Source organism: Pipistrellus hanaki (genome assembly GCF_964339955.1).
Source record: "Pipistrellus hanaki genome assembly, chromosome: 4".
Taxonomy (NCBI): domain Eukaryota; kingdom Metazoa; phylum Chordata; class Mammalia; order Chiroptera; family Vespertilionidae; genus Pipistrellus; species Pipistrellus hanaki.
Window position 1 is genome coordinate 89,993,056 of NC_140506.1, and position 18,365 is coordinate 90,011,420.

Consider the following 18,365-nt stretch of genomic DNA (forward strand, 5'->3'; position numbering starts at 1 on the left):
GCGTCAAAACATCCTTTTCAAGAAGTCCTTTCCTCAGAATTGCCATTGCAGAAGGTGTCACTGCAATTGCAAAAGAGCCTGCTGCCGACTGGAAAACCCCGCTTCCTATCAGTTGTCCTAGGTGCTTCAGTCTCCACTTAGAGGAGTTTCCTGGCCCGACAGGACAAGGTCAGAGACCCAAGGGCACTGCGGTCATTGCACAGTTTCATCAGTTTTGCGTCAGCGGTAGGAGGCAGTTGCGTTTCTTGAACTGGTCCTAGAAACACCCGTCAACACCCTTCTGGCCCAGCCTGGGAATTTCACACTCTGACATCTACACTGGAAATGTACATTTGGGTAATCCATTTTTTAGGAAAAATGTTGGGTTGGGGGTTATTTTCTCAGCAGGATCCAGAGAATGGAATCAGCTGTTAAACCAAAAGCACTGAATGCTCTGTAAAATACAAACCAGAACTCATTGAAGCCTTGGTCTTAGGGAGGTCACAAACACACCTATTTGTTCAGCCAGGCAACCTAAATGACTACCATGTACCGGCTTAGCAAACTGGTGAATCTATTCCACGAATTACCCAGCATCCATTGAAAACAACGCAGTGGTTCTCCATGTGCTAGTGTGCAAAGGAGGTCAGTATATAGGCAGGGAACCACAAACCTTGCAGGGCTGTATTTGCTGCTCCCTATTCTCACCATTGCTTTGGACGGTCAATAAAACCCCAAGAGTCTGGGGAACAGTGGCCAGAGGGGTTGACCCTCATCATGGTCCTCTCCAGCATGGGACCAGGGACTCTGGTTCCCACACCCCAGCCCTGAATCTTGGAAGTAAGAGAGAGGGAAGCATCTGAGTGCCTGCTGAAGGATTAAGAGGCTGGAATCCAATCCCAGACCCCGTCTCACAGATTTACCCAGCTCTCTACAACCCATCCTTGGAGGTGAGAGCTGGGGCACTGGAGGACCACATGTGTGGCAAGGCATTGAGCCCTCCCAGCTGGAAAAGCCTCTGAATCTGCGACAAAGGGGACACAAAGCCAGCAGTGACTCTCCTAGCCTCAATTCCCACCGCAAAGCATTTCCTGTTCCTTTTCCGTTATTTCACAAGCTGCCTCTTCTCACTTACCTCCTGGTAAGTGACAGAGGGCCTTTTCTCCTCCCAGAAGCCAGACAGCTGGCTCTGGCTCTGGCCTCTCCTGGTCAACACCATGGCCAAGACCCCTAGTGACTATATTTTGTACTCCCTGGAGGAGCTGGTGCCCTATGACTTTGAGAAATTCAAGTTCAAGCTGCAAAACACCAGCCTAGAGAAGGAGCAACAACGGATACCCCGAGGCCTGCTCCCCTCAGCCAGGCCGGTGAAGCTGGCCTCTCTTCTGCTCAGCTACTATGGGGAGAAGTGTGCTGTGCAGCTGACCCTGCAGGTCCTGAGGGCCATGAACCAGCACCTCCTGGCAGAGGAGCTCCACAGGGCTGTGGACTTGGGTAAGCAGACCCCCATGTCCCCTCCTCTGCTGGCTGTTCATGAGGTGGGGTGGAAGGTGCAAGAATGAGCATGTGTTTGGACCAGTGCACTCTGACTTGGGGACTAGGAGTCCCGGTCTAACAAGATGTTAGTGACTTTGGCCAAGCAAGTCTTTCCCTGCTCTGGTCTTTGTAGCTGGATTCATAAAGCTAAGGTTCCCAGTGGCTTTAAAAGAGCAGTGGTGGGAGTAGGCAGCCGAGATTCCGACTCAGGGAAGGATCAGGAGAGGCAGGAGCTAGGTGACTGTTCCCAGAGGATTCCTCATGAGATCTGTAATTACATGATAAGTCTCTGGGCGAGCAAAAGTGGCTTGCTAATGAATCATATTAACAACAAATCTTTTTATTGTTACCCACATAATTTCAGTTTTGATTTTTTAATAATTTTGTATTGATTGATTTTGAGAGAGAGAGAAATATAGACTTGTTGTCTTAGTTATTCATGCATTCATTGGTTGTTTCTTGCATGTGCCCTGAATGGGGACTGAGCTCATAACCTTGACATATGGGAATGACACTCTAACCAACTGAGCTACCTGGCCAAGGCGTGAGTTTTTCTTTTTTAAAACAAGCAAGCAAACAAACAAACAAACAAATTCCGTCACCAATTATCCCCCCTATATCTTCTTTCACCTCTACCTACCCTTTTCCTCCTGAAATTGAGTTCTTCATCAATACGTTTTACAAAGGCATTTTAAATTTGTTCAAGAGGACTTTCTCCTTTTTCTTCTTTTCCTTCCTCTCTTCCTTCCCTACCTTCCTCCCTCCCTTTTTCTCCCTCTTTCTCCTCTTCCTTTCATCTTTTCTTTCCTCTTTTCCTTCCTTCTCCTGCTTCTTCTATCTTTTGCTGTACTTTCCAAAGTTGATACAAAGTGATGAGCTAATGTGGCCTATTTGATTTCTGCTATTAAAGACTTTTTAAAGATTTTGGAAAGTGGCTAACACATGATCATTTAAAAATATATTCTTTGATGTTTGAATTTTTCTATTTCTACACTTTAAGAATACATTAGACGTTATTTTCATGTGTTTCTATGTGGTATAACAGTTTAAATAACAAAAATTGCCCTGACTGGTTTGGCTCAGTGGATAGAGCATCAGCTTGTGGACTGAAGGATCCCAGGTTTGATACCAGTCAAGGGCATGTACCTTGGTTGCGGGCACATCCCCAGTAGGGAGTGTGCAGGAGGCAGCTGAATCAATGTTTCTCTCTCATTGATGTTTCTAACTCTATCCCTCTCCCTCCCTCTCTGTAAAAAATAAATAATTTTTTTTTTAATTATCTGCTCTTTGAAAGAGTGACACAACTAAATCAACTGTAATCTGAATCCAGAATTATTTGATGCATGAAATTTTTAAATTACTTTTTCATGTTCTAAAATCTGGTTATCAGCATCTTCAAGATTTCTCACCAGTTCTAAGTCAGTTTTGATAACTTATGTTTTCCTACAAAGCCAACAGCAAAGTGTCTTAAACAACTTTGAAGTAATTTCTGAAGAGCTTCCTCAAACCAAATATTAAGATGCTAATTACAGGGTATCTCATTTCATTATTAGAGTAGTGGTTTTCAAATTATAACTGAGGGTGATATTTCAGGGATTCTTAGGATATTAGCAAATACTTGATTCAAATTTCATTAAATTTGTAACTAAAAAGACAAATTCATATTAAAATGTATCAGTAACAAATTTTAAAATACTGAAAGCCACCAGTGTGATAGTTCATGCTGTACTTAACTCCTTTTTATGTAAATCTTGGAATTAAGCCTTTCCTGACATTTGTTTTATTAAACAGTATCCTGAAATTTCCAGGCAAGCTGTATGTTGTTTTTTAAAATTACCATTTACATTTAATCTGTGCGATTTGTGATTTTTTCACCTCATGAAACCAAAGAAAAAACAGAAATAAATTACTTCCTAAAGTTTTAACTGTCCTTCATAACCTGACTTAAAAATTTTGTGCCATACACTTTAATGATTGTTCTCTGGTTCTATTGAGAAATAATCAACATATATTACATATAAGTTTAAGGCATACAGCATAATGTTTCATTTACATATATTGTGAAATGTTTACCACAAAAGTTAACACCCATCTTCTCATCTGGTAAAATGGGAACTCAGGATTTATTCTCTTAACTTTCTAATACATCATGCAGCAGTGTGGAAATTCCCACCCTGACTGTCTGGGGGCAATGCCAGCTCTGATCCCCTTCAAATGAAATTACTCTCTTGAGGTCTTTTGGGCATGAATGTGAATTCGGGCTGAAGCATAAAAGAGAGTAGTGTTTACAAATCTTCAGGAGAGATTTTCTTTTTCTGCTCTATCTGATGTCAATATCTACAGGTACACGTCCTGCTGTTCCCTTCTGTATGGAAGGTTTTCTTTAAAACCTCTAAATATCGCCGAGGCTGGTTTGGCTCAATGGATAGAGCGTTGGCTTGGAGACTGAAGGACCGGGGTTCGATTCCGGTCAAGGGCATGTGCCTTGGTTGCGGGCATATCCCCGGTGGGGGGTGTGCAAGAGGCAGCTGATCGATGACTCTCTCTCTCATCGATGTTTCTAACTATCTCTCTCCCTTCCTCTCTGTTCAAAATCAATAAAATATATATTTAAAAAATAATAAAAAATAAAACCTCTAAATATGAATTTTCAAACTCACAGGAGAAGAGGATACTAAGATGAAGTCTCTTTGTACCCATCACCCTTCAATGATTACCACTATTTTGCCATTCTGATTACTTCTATTCTTTCTCTTGCCTACTGTTATAATTGAGTTTTGTTTTCCTGGAGAGTTTTGTTTGTTTTTTATTAAAGTAACATTGGTTGATAATATAAATTTCTCTTATACATAATTTGATAACTATATACTAGAGCAGCGTTTTTCAACTGCTGTTCCGCGGCACACTAGTGTGCCGCGAGATGTTGCCTGGTGTGCCGTAGGTGCAGACAAGACAAGAATTTTATAATTTTTCACTATTTTGTTTACTTAATATTTCATAATAAAGTAATTATAAAATACTTTCTTTGTGTTTATTTGATTCCTATTCAAGAGAATTACTTTATATATAGTCAATATAGGCACAGAGTTAAATTTTTTAACATTTTCTAATGGTGGTGTGCCTCGTGATTTTTTTCATGAAACAAGTGTGCCTTTGCCCAAAAAAGGTTGAAAAACACTGTACTAGAGTGTGCTCATCATCAAAAGTCTAATTTCCACTTGTTAATCTTTATTGATTGATCTTTTTTTTTATTGATCTTATAAGGGAATTCTTTACTGATTGATTTTATAATCACAGACAAATTTATACAAATAAACTAGGATTTTATTTATGTATGGAGAGTTCTGTTTTGGAGATTCTTATATTGGAAACAAATTCTCCTGCCTAAAAAGTTCGAAAGCACTGTTTGAAAAATATGTAGCAAATAGTATGTTCTTATTTCATGGTAATTTACTGCTATTGATGTTCTGAACTTCTCTAATTTTTGAGGGGATTCTCTCTTCTTCCCCCCAACCCTCATCCTGGGCCCTAAACACCTGACATTTTCATGAGTTGCATCTCCTTGTCTTTTCAGAATACCTGAGACAAGAAAGTGGCACTGACTGTCCAGCAATGCCTTGTTCCTCTGGGGAGAATAAGCCCAAGAGCCTGAAGATACCAGATGGCCTGGAAGGTGACAGACAGCCGCAAAGTGGCGATGGAGTAGCCAGCCAGCCCCAGAAGAAGCCTCCGGGCAGACGGAGAGATCTGAAGGGCTTAGAGGGCCTGGATGTGCAGGGCAAGCCAGGGGCCAGGGGTACGACTCTGCCTCCCAAGAAAAGTCCACTCCCCAGCAAGCTGCAAGGGGAGAAGGGCAGTGATTCCACTGTCAGGCTACGCAGGAATGCCAGCTCTGCAGGCAGGCTCCAGGGACTCTGCAGTGGGTCATATGCTGGGTCCCTGGGAAGGAAAGAATGCAAAGCATCTGAAGCAGGTGCACCTTCAAAAAAGAATCGGCCCAGAAGCCTTGAACTTACCATTCCTTCCAGAGAGAGGGCTCACTCCAATCTAGAAACTCATCTGCCTCAAGAGAAAGTGAGAAGTGAGAATCTGGACTCAGCAGCTGCCCCCACCCTGGATGTAGGGGCTACTATGGCTCTGGAGAAAGGATCCAAAAATCCAGAACATTCTGTGATCATGAGTAAGGGAACATTGAGGAATACACTTTCCAATGTACTGTTGAATGGAAAGGAAACGACCAGGGAGCATCCAGAATACACAGCACATTCAGAGAAAAATAGAATTGAGGGTCCAGAGACACCTAAGAATCTGGGGGAGGCAGTAGGCACTGAGCTTCGAAATCCAGAAGTCCCTCCGTCTTCAGGTAAGAAAGAACCCCCGAGTCCAGAAGACCTGGGATCCGCAGGAATGGTAACCTCCACACACCTCCCTTTATCCCCCACTGTGGTAACTGGACCCCTGGTTGCCTCCTAAGGTCCCCAACCCTTTGAGAATCGTTTGGAAACTGTAAATCCTGAAAAAAATCTATATATGCACATCTTCACAAACTGTATCAAATTTGTTAGTTTTTACACACTCTGAAGTGCTTTAGAATTCCAAGGGCTTTATGGACCCTAGGTTGATCAGTGGATGTGTGAGAGGAAGGCATAGGATTTACAGCAAAAGGCCTTTCTTTTTTCTTTTTTTTTTTTAAATATATTCTATTGATTTTTCACAGAGAGGAAGAGAGAAGGATAGAGAATTAGAAACATCAATGAAAGAATCATCGATCAGCTGCCTCTTGGAACACTCCCTACTAGGGATGTGCCGGCAACCAAGGTACATGCCCTTGACCCAAATCGAACCTGGGACCTTTCAGTCCGCAGGCTGATGCTCTATCCACTGAGTAAAACCGGTCTCGGCAAAAGGCCTTTCTTTAGGATAAGTCCCCAAGAATTCCAGGTCTCAGGACTGTCATTGAGATCTAGCACTTAATTCAGTTCCAGGGACTTGTCTGCTGCCTATTGGAGAGCAATCAAGGGGGACAAGCTAGGAAGTGGCCACAGTTCAATGGAGAACTCACGAGTCCCAGGCGTGGGCTCTTTCTCTGCTGTGCCTTTGCATCACCCCTTCATAACATCCCGGGGTTACCACTCAGGGGATTTTTCACTGCTGTGTTCCCAGGGAGGCCGCAGGATGAAGCTGTGTGTCCCCTCGGCCGGGCCCAGAAAGGAGATCTGGTTGGTAGCACTCTTGTGCATGGTTCCCACAGCTGCTCCGCTGCTTCTAAGGATCCCAAGGCCTCAGATGGTTGCTTGCCCAACTGCCTCAGGTGTCAGGTCTCGCTCCCAGGGAAGAGCTCTGGAGGCATCGAGCAGCAAGAGGACCCACCGATGGCCAGCGTGAGCCCCACGCTCCTGCCGCAATGTATGCGCCACAGGAAGCAGGTCCAGCTGCTCTTCTGCGAGGACCACAGGGAGCCCATCTGCCTCATCTGCAGCCTTAGTCAGGAGCACCGGGGCCACCGCGTACGCCCCATGGAGGAAGCTGCCCTGGAATACAAGGTAGGGCTTCCTGCCTGGGCCTTCTCCGCTGAGCACTTGGTCATGTGGGGGCTGGCTTCCTTTTCCCAATGACACTAGGAGGTTGGTGCATTAGCTGCCACTCTTGAGCTGTAAATGGCAAAAACACAATATAAACCAGGGCAGCAAAGAAAACATTTACCAGCGCATGTAGCGGAGAGGTCCAAGGGCCTCGCTTCAGGTGTGGCTGAATGCAGGTGCTCACAGGAGGTCTTTGGGAGTTCTCTTCCTCTTGGCTCTCTTCCCCTAGTGTCATGGATTCCTTCTTTCTCTTTCCTGGGCATCCCTCCCTTTGCTTTTGGCTGCAGCACCCTCAGCTTTATTCCCTAAAGCAGATTTCCCCTCTAGAGTTGGCACCAACTAAACATAGCTGGAGCCAAGTTTAAGCTTCAACAAATGCTCTTTGTCCAGGAGCAAATTCAGAAGCAGCTGGAGCATCTGAAGGCATTGAGAAGCTCCGGAGAAGAGCAGAGATCTGAAGGGGAGAAGAACACTGCAAACTACCTGGTGAGGCAAACGGTGTTCTGTGGCCGGTCCTTACTCAGGTTCACCCCTGTGGGAGGGAGGCACAGAGAGTAAACAGGGTTCTATTCTGGTTCGCAGGGAAGCAGAGCTGATCATATATTTAGAATATTTAGAATTATCTGCTCTTGGCTGCGGGGATTGGGGGGAGGGAGGGAGAGACGGGGACGGGGGTTTGTAATTCCGGGTGTCCAAGGATGAGCTCATCCCTACAGAGCTGGGAGGGAGGGCATCTCTGAAGACTGCTTGCTCATCCTCACCACAAAATGGTTTAGAAAACTAATGTCAGTGACTGTGGCTGCGGGATGGGACTGAGGAAAAGGGAGGAGAAATTTTTCAACTTTGAATACTTCTATTGCCGCCTCCTCTGGAATGCAGGCCTCTGAGAAAGTCTGCCTACATCCATCTCTAGAAGGTTGACTTCTGGGGATTCCCTGGGCGCACACATCCACCTTATTTTTAAAAATATATTTTATTGATTTTTTACAGAGAGGAAGGAAGAGGGATAGAGAGTTAGAAACATTGATGAAAGAGAAACATCGAAAAGTGCCTCCTGCACACCCCCTACTGGGGATGTGCCTGCAACCAAGGTACATGCCCTTGACCGGAATCGAACCTGGGACCCCTGAGTATGCAGGCTGATGCTCTATCGACTGAGCCAAACTGGCCAGGGCTCACACCCACCTTATTGCACAGACCCCTTTACCTTTCTGTCCCGTTTCCAGAAACAAACTGAGATCCAGAAGCAGAGAGTCAGGCACCAGATAGAGCAGCTGTGCCGGTTCCTGGAGCAGCAAGAGCGGCTCTTCGTGGCCTGGCTGGAGAAGCTGGCGCAGACCATCGTCCAGGTCAAGGAGACATATGACACCCAAGTGTCCAGGGACATCGCCCTTCTCAACGAGCTGATCGAGGAGCTGGAGACCAAGCAGTGCCAGCCAGAATGGGAGCTTATGCAGGTGAGTGTGGCTGGACCTGGCCTTGCCCTGCCCGTTGTGCCCAGTATGATGACATGGATTCCTAACACAGACATCAGCTCTGCCCCAGGCTGGGGGTGAGGTCGTTAGGCCCAAGGGTGGGACCTGGTCTTGGTGACCCACAATGCCTCTTGTGCCCAGATCCCTTTTGTAAGCTCTTAGGAGCCCAGAATGGCCCAGAATGAGGGGATCTCCCGGCATCTCCCAGAAGAGATCAGCAGGACTTGGGTGCAGTTCTGTTGCAGGCCACAGCTGGGCTGCCACCTTGGGGAATTAGAATTAAAATTGGGAGAGGTGCCCCAGGTTTGCTGATGTATGGAACTCAGGAAGAGAGGCCAGTAGTTAGTGCAGCCCCTAGGAGATTGGTAACAGAGAGCTTTCCTCTTTTGTCTCCTAGGACATCGGAGCAACCCTGCACAGGTACCGAGAGCTCCCCTGGTGATCCCTTGGGTGTCCTGCAGGAAGCATCTGGGAAGGCAGTCCTGGAAGGGAGATGCTCCCAGGCCTGGGACTGGGACTCCTTCCTGGGCTCCTCCCATCTCCTGCTGCTACCTAAGGCCTTTCTGGATTTGTGTAGCAAAAGCAGGAGTGTGATCAGGAGGAAGAAAATGGGGTTGGGGACCGGAAATAATGAATACAGCCTGCCTTGCTGGTGGTGGCCTCCTGAGAAACTTCCCTAATAGATTGTGTCCCATGCAATTCACCTCAAGAAAACTGTTCCTGCAAAGTGCTTGTAGCCTCAGGCGGGAAGCACTTTTCTGGAGTGGAGCTGCGAATGCAGGCAGGGGACCAAATGGAAGGGAGGAGGCTGGAAGTTACACCCCCTGAGCTTTAAAAATCCTGATATCCAGGCCATGGCTGGTGAATTAAGACTGAAGCTTCAGGAGTGTAACTCAGGAATCAATGTTTGAAGTCTTTTTTTTTTTTTTTTTTTTGTGGTGGTGGTGGTGGTAAAATATACATAACATGAAATTTACCATTTTAATAATTTTAAATGTATGTGCAGTGGCATTAAATACATTCACATTATTATGTAACCATTACCACCATCCATCTCCAGAACATTTTCATCTTCCCAAATGGAAATTCCATATCATTAAACAACTCATTCCCCTCAACCCCAGACACTGGCATTCAACACTCTACTTTCTATTTTTGTGAATACTCTACTTAATGTAAATGGAATCAAAAAAATACTTGACTTTTGTATTTGGCTTATTTCCTTTAGCATAATGTCTTCATGCTATAGCAGGCGTCAGAATTTCATTCTTTTTAAGGCTGAAAAATATTTCATTGTATGTATATACCATATTTTGTTTATCCATTCTTCCATCAATGGACACTTAGACTGCTTCTACCTTTTGGCTATTGTGTGTAATGCTGCTATGAATATTGATATAGATCTATCTGAGTGTCTGCTTTCAATTCTTTTGGGTATATCCCAGATATGGAATTTTTCTATCATGTAGTAATTCTATGTTTAGTTTTCTTGAGGAACCACCATAACATTTCCCACAGTGTCTGCACAATTTTACATTCCCACCAGCAATGTACAAGGGTTCAACTTTCTCTACATCCTTACTAAAGCTTGTTCTTTTTCTATCTATATATATATATTTTTATAAATTTTAGAGAGGCACATTGATTTGTTGTTCCACTTATTTATGTATACCTTGGTTGATTTTTTTTTTAAATATATATTTTATTGATTTTTCACAGAGAGGAAGGGAGAGAGATAGAGAGCTAGAAACATCGATGAGAGAGAAACATCGATCAGTTGCCTCTTGCATACCCCCTACCGGGGATGTGCCCCCAACCAACATACATGCCCCTGACCGGAATGGAACCTGGGACCTTCCAGTCCGCAGACCGACGCTCTACCACTGAGCCAAACCAGTTTCGGCTCCTTGGTTGATTTTTGTACTAAGGATCAAACCCACAACCTTAGTAAATTGAGATGACACTTTAACCAACTGAACTACCTGGCCAGGGCTATTTTTTCTTAACAACAGCCATACTAACGGGTGTGAAGTAGTATCTCATTGTGTTTTTTCCTCATCTATTATCATTTTATTTCAATAAAAAGAAAATTACTGAGGAAGTATAATTAATTTGATATAGATAATTTTGAGCTGAGCATTTCAATATCGGAAGATTTTTAAGGCCATTATTAAAACTCATTGTGGTTTTTTTTTTAAATATATTTTATTGATTTTTTACAGAGAGGAAGAGAGAGAGATAGAGAGCCAGAAACGTTGATGAGAGAGAAACATCGACCAGATGCCTCTTGCACACCCCCTATCGGGGATGTGCCCGCAACCAATGTACATGCCCTTGACCGGAATCGAACCTGGGACCTTTCAGTCCGCAGACCGATGCTCTACCACTGAGCCAAACCGGCTTCGGCTCATTGTGGTTTTAATATCAGTGTTCTTAAAAACTCCCCAGGTGAGCCCAGCTGGCTTGGTTCTGGTTGAGAGCCGACCTATGAACCAGGAGGTTTGATTTGATTCCTGGTCAGGACATATGCCCAGGTTGTGGGCAGCTGATCAATGATTCTCTCTTATCACTGATGTTTCTATCTCTCTCTCCCTTTCCCTTCCTCTCTGAAATACATAAAAATAGATTTTAAAAAATAAAAGCTCCCCAGGTGATGCAAATTCATGGTCAAAGTTGAGGACCAATGTTTAGAACTTGAAGTCCAGGGAGGACTTTTATGCAAAGCCCAGGTGTGCCCTGTGGAGGCTGCACCTCCCTCCATTTTATGGGAGCCTGGGCCACTCCTTATTCCAGCCCTCTCTGGACAATATCTTTATCTCTAGAGCCAAGACAGTGACTGTCCCTGAGCCATGGACTACCCCTCTAGAGGTGAAAGAGAAGATCCACCTGCTCTACCAGAAATCAGAGTTTGTGGAGAAGAGCATGAAAAATTTCTCAGGTAGGTGGGCTTGGGGGAAATAGAAGGTGCCCGCTCACTTCCTCCCAGAGATCCATGTAGGCCAGAGTCCCCGGGCATCCCTTCTGCATCTCTCATAGTCTTCTGACTCTGCCTTCAGCCTCCTCCTGACCTGTCCCTAGCGGGGGAAATTAACTCTACTTCTCTTTCTCCTTTAGGAACTCTGCGTTCAGAAATGGAAACCTTCAGTGGTAAGTACTGTGGTGGTTTTGTGCTGAGCAGGAGTTATTGTGATAGTCCCTTGTACTGTTGATTTCTGGGCATTTAGAAGAGAGTGAGAAAAATACCTGTGACAAAGGCAAGAGAAAGGAGTTTCTGTGTGAAACTCCTTTATCTGGGCCAACTAATCAGACCAGAGGGGCCCTGGTGCCTGGGAGGAATGGGGTTATATCCAAGCAGAGGAATCAGGTCCTGAGCATGTGGGTTCTTGTCTTTCCTTGTGGGGATCCAGGTAGATTTAGCCCTCTGAATGGGGAATGATCAGGATTTCCCCTCTCATCTCTCTTTTCTCTATAGTTCCAGAACTGATTGATGCTCAGGCACATGCTGGTAAGTGCCAGATCAAGGCGAGTGGGGTTCCCTGATGGATCCCTGTCCGTGTTTCCTGGAGGTGGGGTGAACCTGAGGGGATGTTGCCCACTGACTCCCAGCTAGGAATTCTAATTCTTTCTGCAGTTAATGTGACTCTGGATGCAGAGACTGCCCACCCCAACCTCATCATCTCTGATGACCTGAAGAGTGCTAGACTTGGAAACAAGTGGATCCGTATGCCTGACAGTCCAGAGAGATTTGATAGCTGCATTTTTGCTCTTGGCTCTCCGAGCTTCCTCTCTGGCCGTCATTACTGGGAAGTGGAAGTGGGAGACAAGACAGGGTGGGTCCTGGGCATCTGTGAGGCATCCACAAGCAGAAAGGGGAACATGACCCTGTCGCCGGAGAATGGCTACTGGGTGGTGATGATGATGAAGCGGAATGAGTACCAGGCATCCACCTTTCCCCCGACCCGCCTGCGGATGAGGGAGCCCCCCAGGCGTGTGGGCATCTTCCTGGATTACAAGGCCGGAGACATTACCTTTTACAATGTGACAGCCAAATCGCACATCTACACATTCACCAGCTTCTCTTCCTCTGGGCCCCTTCAAGCTATCTTCAGCCCTGGGACACATGATGGAGGGAAGAACATGGATCCTCTCACCATCTGTCCAGTCGGTGACCAGGGGCCTCACTGAAAACTCTACACTTTGCATCTCTCTTCCAACTCTCAGCCTTACACCTTGAATTTATACTCTCACCAGTTATTATTGAATATATATTGAGTTCTGGGTGCTTTGGGAATATGATAAATCAGAGAATAGTCCTTGTGACTCAAACAATGGTAAACCAACGGCGAAGAGAACACATGCTGATGCCATGCCATGTTTTCTTCAGAATAGAAAGTGCCTGGCTTAATAAACCCTTGTATGGATTAATATCCTGAGATGTTCCTGAGACAGAGATTCCACCATCATGTTCCCTCAGTACCCATGGAAAGGATATGTCCCCTTATTTTATTCTCCCCCATCCTGAGGATTTGGGAATTCTAGGGGAGGAAAATAAGCAAAGTGCCTTGCTATAATTTTTTTTGTGCCTGGATCCATGAACTATGGTTTTTAAGAGTATTGGCTGTGCCTGATAAATAAATCGATTAGGAAAGTTGACAATTCCATTTGCTGTCACTTGATTGATTGCTGTGAGATACCATTTCCCCACTAAACACCATGAAAGAGATGGAGCTACTGTGGTGAAAAACATTTGACATATATCCTAAGTGTCAAAGTTTCTGTTCTAATCTCTGTCTGAGAATCTGGGGGAATATTAGATGTATTAGTTCACAGAGATCCCTTTATCATCCCCCATTTAAAGACATATAAAGAGAAGGGATGTAAGGCGGGGAAGGGGGGAAAGGGTCAAATCAAGATTAAACTCCAATTTCTTCCTACCCACCTCCTCTTTCCACATCTTCACACTGGAGCCTAGATTGTACTCCAGGTCTCCATGGTTATGACCAGACCACAAAACACATGCTTTGCTGTCTTTATGGAGCTTTGTACTATGTGAATAATCTATATGCTGACACAGTTCACATGCCCTACTTGGTTAGCTGTTCCCTATGGTTGGTCATTTGTTACTTCCAATTATCCCTTAGTAATAACATTTTCACAAACAGCTTTGTATACATCCCCCCCCCTTCCCATATACTTAATTCTTCTCCTGTTATTCCTAAAATGGTTCTAAAATATAAACTATTTGATAACACTTGCTATAGTAGCCAGACAATCCTTCAGAAAGATTTAAAAATGTTTCTGCCCAAAGCAATGTTTGATTTTTTTTTTCTGATTTAACAGAGATGTAATGGGGTTATACCTGTGTTTTATTTCATTAGTATTTATTGAGGCACTGAATTTTTCCAGGTGAATTTCTATTTTTCCCCCTACTTTTTTGAGTCTAGATACTTAACTTTTTTTTATTTGTAGCATTTCTTTATAAATATTTTAGATACTAAACATTTGTATCTGTAAGATGAAATTTTTCCTGTGTCTGGTCTTTTTTTATTGTTATATAATTCACAAACCATACAATTCACCCTTTTAAAGTACATAGGGCTTCCTATTCTTACATGCTTGCCTTCTCCCACAACCACATCAAATTACAACTAAATTACACAACCACCCTTGAGAACCATCTGAAGAATCGCTGAACAAAACTCGTACAACTGAGGATATAAATAAGAAGCCTCACCAAGACTGGTAGAAGGGGCGAAGACATGAAACAGGCTGGTCCCACACCCACGTGTGGTGATAAAGAGTTGGGAGGGACATTTCAGCCGTGGAGGTCCTCCCTGTGGAGCCAGGAGTCCCAGGCCTACACTGGGCACAGACCATAGCACCAGTGCCAGGAAAAGGATTCTCCATACATCTGGCTGTGAAAACCAGTGGAGATTCTGTCTGGGTGACATGGAGGGCTGCTGTTGTCCCAGGTATTCCTCTTCAAGGGCCTGTGTACACACTTGCTGACATACTCACTCACTCTGATTACAGTTCAAGGATAGCACTCAACAAATTGCAGGGAGAGAATGGATGAAACTGACTTGTCTGGCTTTAGGACGGCTGGAGGAGCAGCTCTCTCTGGGACTAAACTGCTGCAAGTACCATTCTTCCTTCGTTGAGCCCTCCCTGCACATACACAGCCAGCAGATACAGGCTACCAAATCTGAGTTGCCATCAAACTCACCCCACACTGTTGATTCCCTGAAACTCACCCTATTTAGCTCATGCACCAACACAAACCCCTTTCAGTGGCTGTTCCTCACAAGCTGCCAGTCTCGGCCCATGCTGTGGACTTCCACCAAATCTCTAAAAAGTCCACAAACTCCAAACAGGCAGCAGTTAGCCTGGACATGACCTCTACCCCTGGCTAAATGGCTCCAGGACTAGTGGCAGTAGTCCTTGGTCTGCACCAGAGCCTCTCTCAAGCATTTCCAAGTGCAGCACAGGCACCACCAAACATAGATCACTTTGTAGATCACATCACTTGTCCCCAGACCAGGCACAGGCAATGGCTGATCTGGGCCTGTCATGGAGTCCCTCCCAAAAGGCCTCAGAACCAACACCCCTGGTGGCTGGCTTCAGATCATATCAGAGCATCACCAAACTAGCTCCATAAATGACACACACAACCTGTAGACTCCACAGGCAACAGAGCTCCAGTACAGTGAATAACACTCCATGGAGTCAACCCCCGCACTCTAGCTCATCCACTATAGCCACAGCCAGTCCATCTTAGGGTCAATCCCACCACTGACATGTCAATGGCAACCAAAGCTCAACTACAACACACAAAACTTATACCAGGAACACCACTGAAGCACACAACTCAGGTGAGCAGAGAGTCTTCACCATTGGGCCCCACAGGACACTTACTAGAAAGATCACCTTGCCAACACTGGGAAAGATAGATCTACCTAATACATAGAAATAAATACAGGGAGGCAGCCAGAATTAGAAGACAAAGAAAGATGTCCCAAATGAAAGAACAGGACAAAACTCCAGCAAAAGAACTAAACATAATGGAGGCAAGGAATCTACTGAATACAGAGTTCCAAATACTGTTTAACAGGGGTCCTCAAACTTTTTAAAGTGGGGGCCAGATCACGGTCCCTCAGAGAGCTGGAGGGCCGGACTATATGAACTACTAATTCCTACTGTAACACCTCGGCTGCGCTCACTGCCCAAAAAACCTGGCGGGCCAGATCAGACTCCTCTGCGGGCCGCATGTGGCCCGCGGGCCGTAGTTTGAAGACCCCTGGTTTATAATGATACTCAATGAACTTACACAAGAAGGAGAAACAATTAAAAAGAACTAGTCAGAAATGAATACTAAAATAACGGAAATGAAGACTACATTTGATGAAATCAACAGATTAGATAAAGAAGAGAATCAAATCAGCAATTTGGAAGGCAAGCTATTGAAAAACACCCAATCAGCCCTGGCTGGGTGGCTCAGTTGGTTGGAACATTATCCCATGCAGACAAAATTTGTGGGTTCAATTCTTGAAGACACATATCTAGGTTGTGGGTTCAATCCCCAGTTGGGGCACGTATGCGAGGCAATCGATCAATGTTTCTCTCTCACACATTGATGTTTCTCTCTCTGTGTCTCTCAAATCAATAAAACATATAGTCAGGTGAGGATTAAAAAAAAAAAAAACACCACCCAATCAGAACAGCAAAAAGAAAAAAAAAAGAATTTATTAAAATGAGGATAGTTTAAGGGACCTATGGAATAACTTCAGGCACAATGACATTCACATGATAGGGGTACCACATTAAAAAGAGAGAGAGAACAAGAGATTTGACATGGGCATAGAAGTCCAGGAAGCACCAAGAGTCCCAAACAAGATAAATCCCAAAGAAGCCTGCATCAAAATGCATCATAATTAAAATGCCAAAGGTTAAAAACAGAGAGAAACTTAAAAGCAGCAAAAGAAAAACAATTGGTTACCTATAAGTGAGCTCCCATAAAATTGTTCAGTTGACTTCTCAATGGAAACTTTTCAGGCCAAAAGGGACTGCCACAAAATAGTCAAGTGATGAAAACTGGACCTACAACCAAGATTACTCTACCCAGCAGGGCTATCATGTAGAATCAAAGGAGAATAAATAGCTTCCCAGACAAGAAGAACCTAAAGGGATTCATCACCAACAAACAAGCATTAAAGAACTGTTAAAGGCCCTTCTTCTTTTTTTAAAAACATATTTATTCAGAGAGTAAGGGAGAGGGAGAGAGAAACATCAATGATGAGAGAGAATCATTAATTGGCTGCCTCCTGTATGCCCACTACTGGGAATCAAGCCCACCACCCGGGCATGTACCCTTGACCAGAATCAGACCCAGGACCCTTCAGTCCTCAGTCTGGTGATCTATCCATTGGACCAAATCAGCTAGGGCAGCCCTTCTCTAAGAAGAATCAAAAATAATAAATAAATAAAAAATGAATAATAAAATGTCAGTAACTACATATTTATCAACAATTACTTTAAATGTAAATGAATTAAAGGCATCAATCAAAAAACATGGGGTGGCCAAAACCAGTTTGGCTCAATGGATAGAGCGTCGGTCTGAAAGGTCCCAGGTTCGATTCCGGTCAAGGGCATGTACCTTGGTTGCGGGCACATCCCTGGTAGGGGGTGTGCAAGAGGCAGTTGATTGATGATTCTCTCTCATCGATGTTTCTAACTCTCTATCCCTCTTCCTCTCTGCAAAAAATCAATAAAATATATATTTTTAAAAACAAACCATGGGGTGGCTGAATGGATATATATATATATATATATATATATATATATCTTGTTTCCTTCTTGCCTACAAAAGTCCCACTTCCAATCAAAAGACTGAAACTAAAGGAATATAAAAAAAAATTTTCATGCAAATATAAGTTTAAAAATCTGGAATAGCAATACTTATATCAGACAAAATAGACTTTAAAACAAAGGCTATAAAAGAGACAATGGTGGACATTTCATATACAATAGTCAATATATGGAAGCAGCCTAAGTATCCATCAATAGACAACTGGATTAAGAAGGTATGAGAGACTGCTCAGAGAGGCAAAAACCAGCAAGACCCCAAATGCCTGTAGCTGACACCTGCCAAACCAGCTCCATGGGGGAAGGAAGTACACCCAGAACAGGGTCAATCAAGGTGTGAGACCCAAGGCAGACCCAGCCTGTGGGCTAAGGAGTCCCTGACCACTCACTGGACAGCTGGCAAAAAGATATTAGGGTTGAACCTCACTGGCAGCAAGTCAGAGGAGAGACCCCTTCCACAAATAGGACATCAACAATCAAGTCCCAATTTCAACATGAAAGACAAAACAATGCACACAAGGGGCATTTAGAGAATCCAACTCAGGTGAACAAAGAGATTACACCACTGGACCCCTCAACACACCTATATAAGGCCATTCTACAAAGACTGGGCATAGCAGTTCTAACACATAGAATCAAATATAAAGAGCCTGTTAAAATGGGAGACAACAAAATAGCCCCCAACGAAATAGAAAAGAAGGGATCTCCAGAAAAAGAATGAAATGAGATGGAGGCAAGCCACCTATCAGAAATAGAGTTCAAAGCAATGGTTATAAAGATGCTTACAGAACTTCGTGCAAATTACAACAGCATAAGAAATGAAATAAAGGCCATTCACAGGAGCAAGACAAAAATGAAGAATGATATATCTGACATGAAGAATATATTGAAAGGAATTAAAAGTAGACTGAATGAGATAGAGGATTTGGAA

At 44.1% G+C, this 18,365-nt stretch overlaps 1 protein-coding gene across 1 annotated transcript; it reads left to right on the forward strand.

The window, feature by feature from the left end:
• The first annotated feature begins 206 nt into the window (after positions 1 to 206).
• Positions 207 to 14,630, forward strand: MEFV (MEFV innate immunity regulator, pyrin). The gene is made up of 10 exons (XM_084882286.1): positions 207 to 1,473; positions 5,090 to 5,878; positions 6,679 to 7,058; positions 7,488 to 7,583; positions 8,324 to 8,554; positions 8,970 to 8,992; positions 11,395 to 11,510; positions 11,687 to 11,719; positions 12,045 to 12,077; positions 12,204 to 14,630. Exons 1-10 carry the CDS (start codon positions 1,197 to 1,199, stop codon positions 12,755 to 12,757), a joined length of 2,532 nt encoding a protein of 843 aa, XP_084738412.1. The 5' UTR covers positions 207 to 1,196; the 3' UTR covers positions 12,758 to 14,630.
• Positions 14,631 to 18,365: the final 3,735 nt, after the last annotated feature.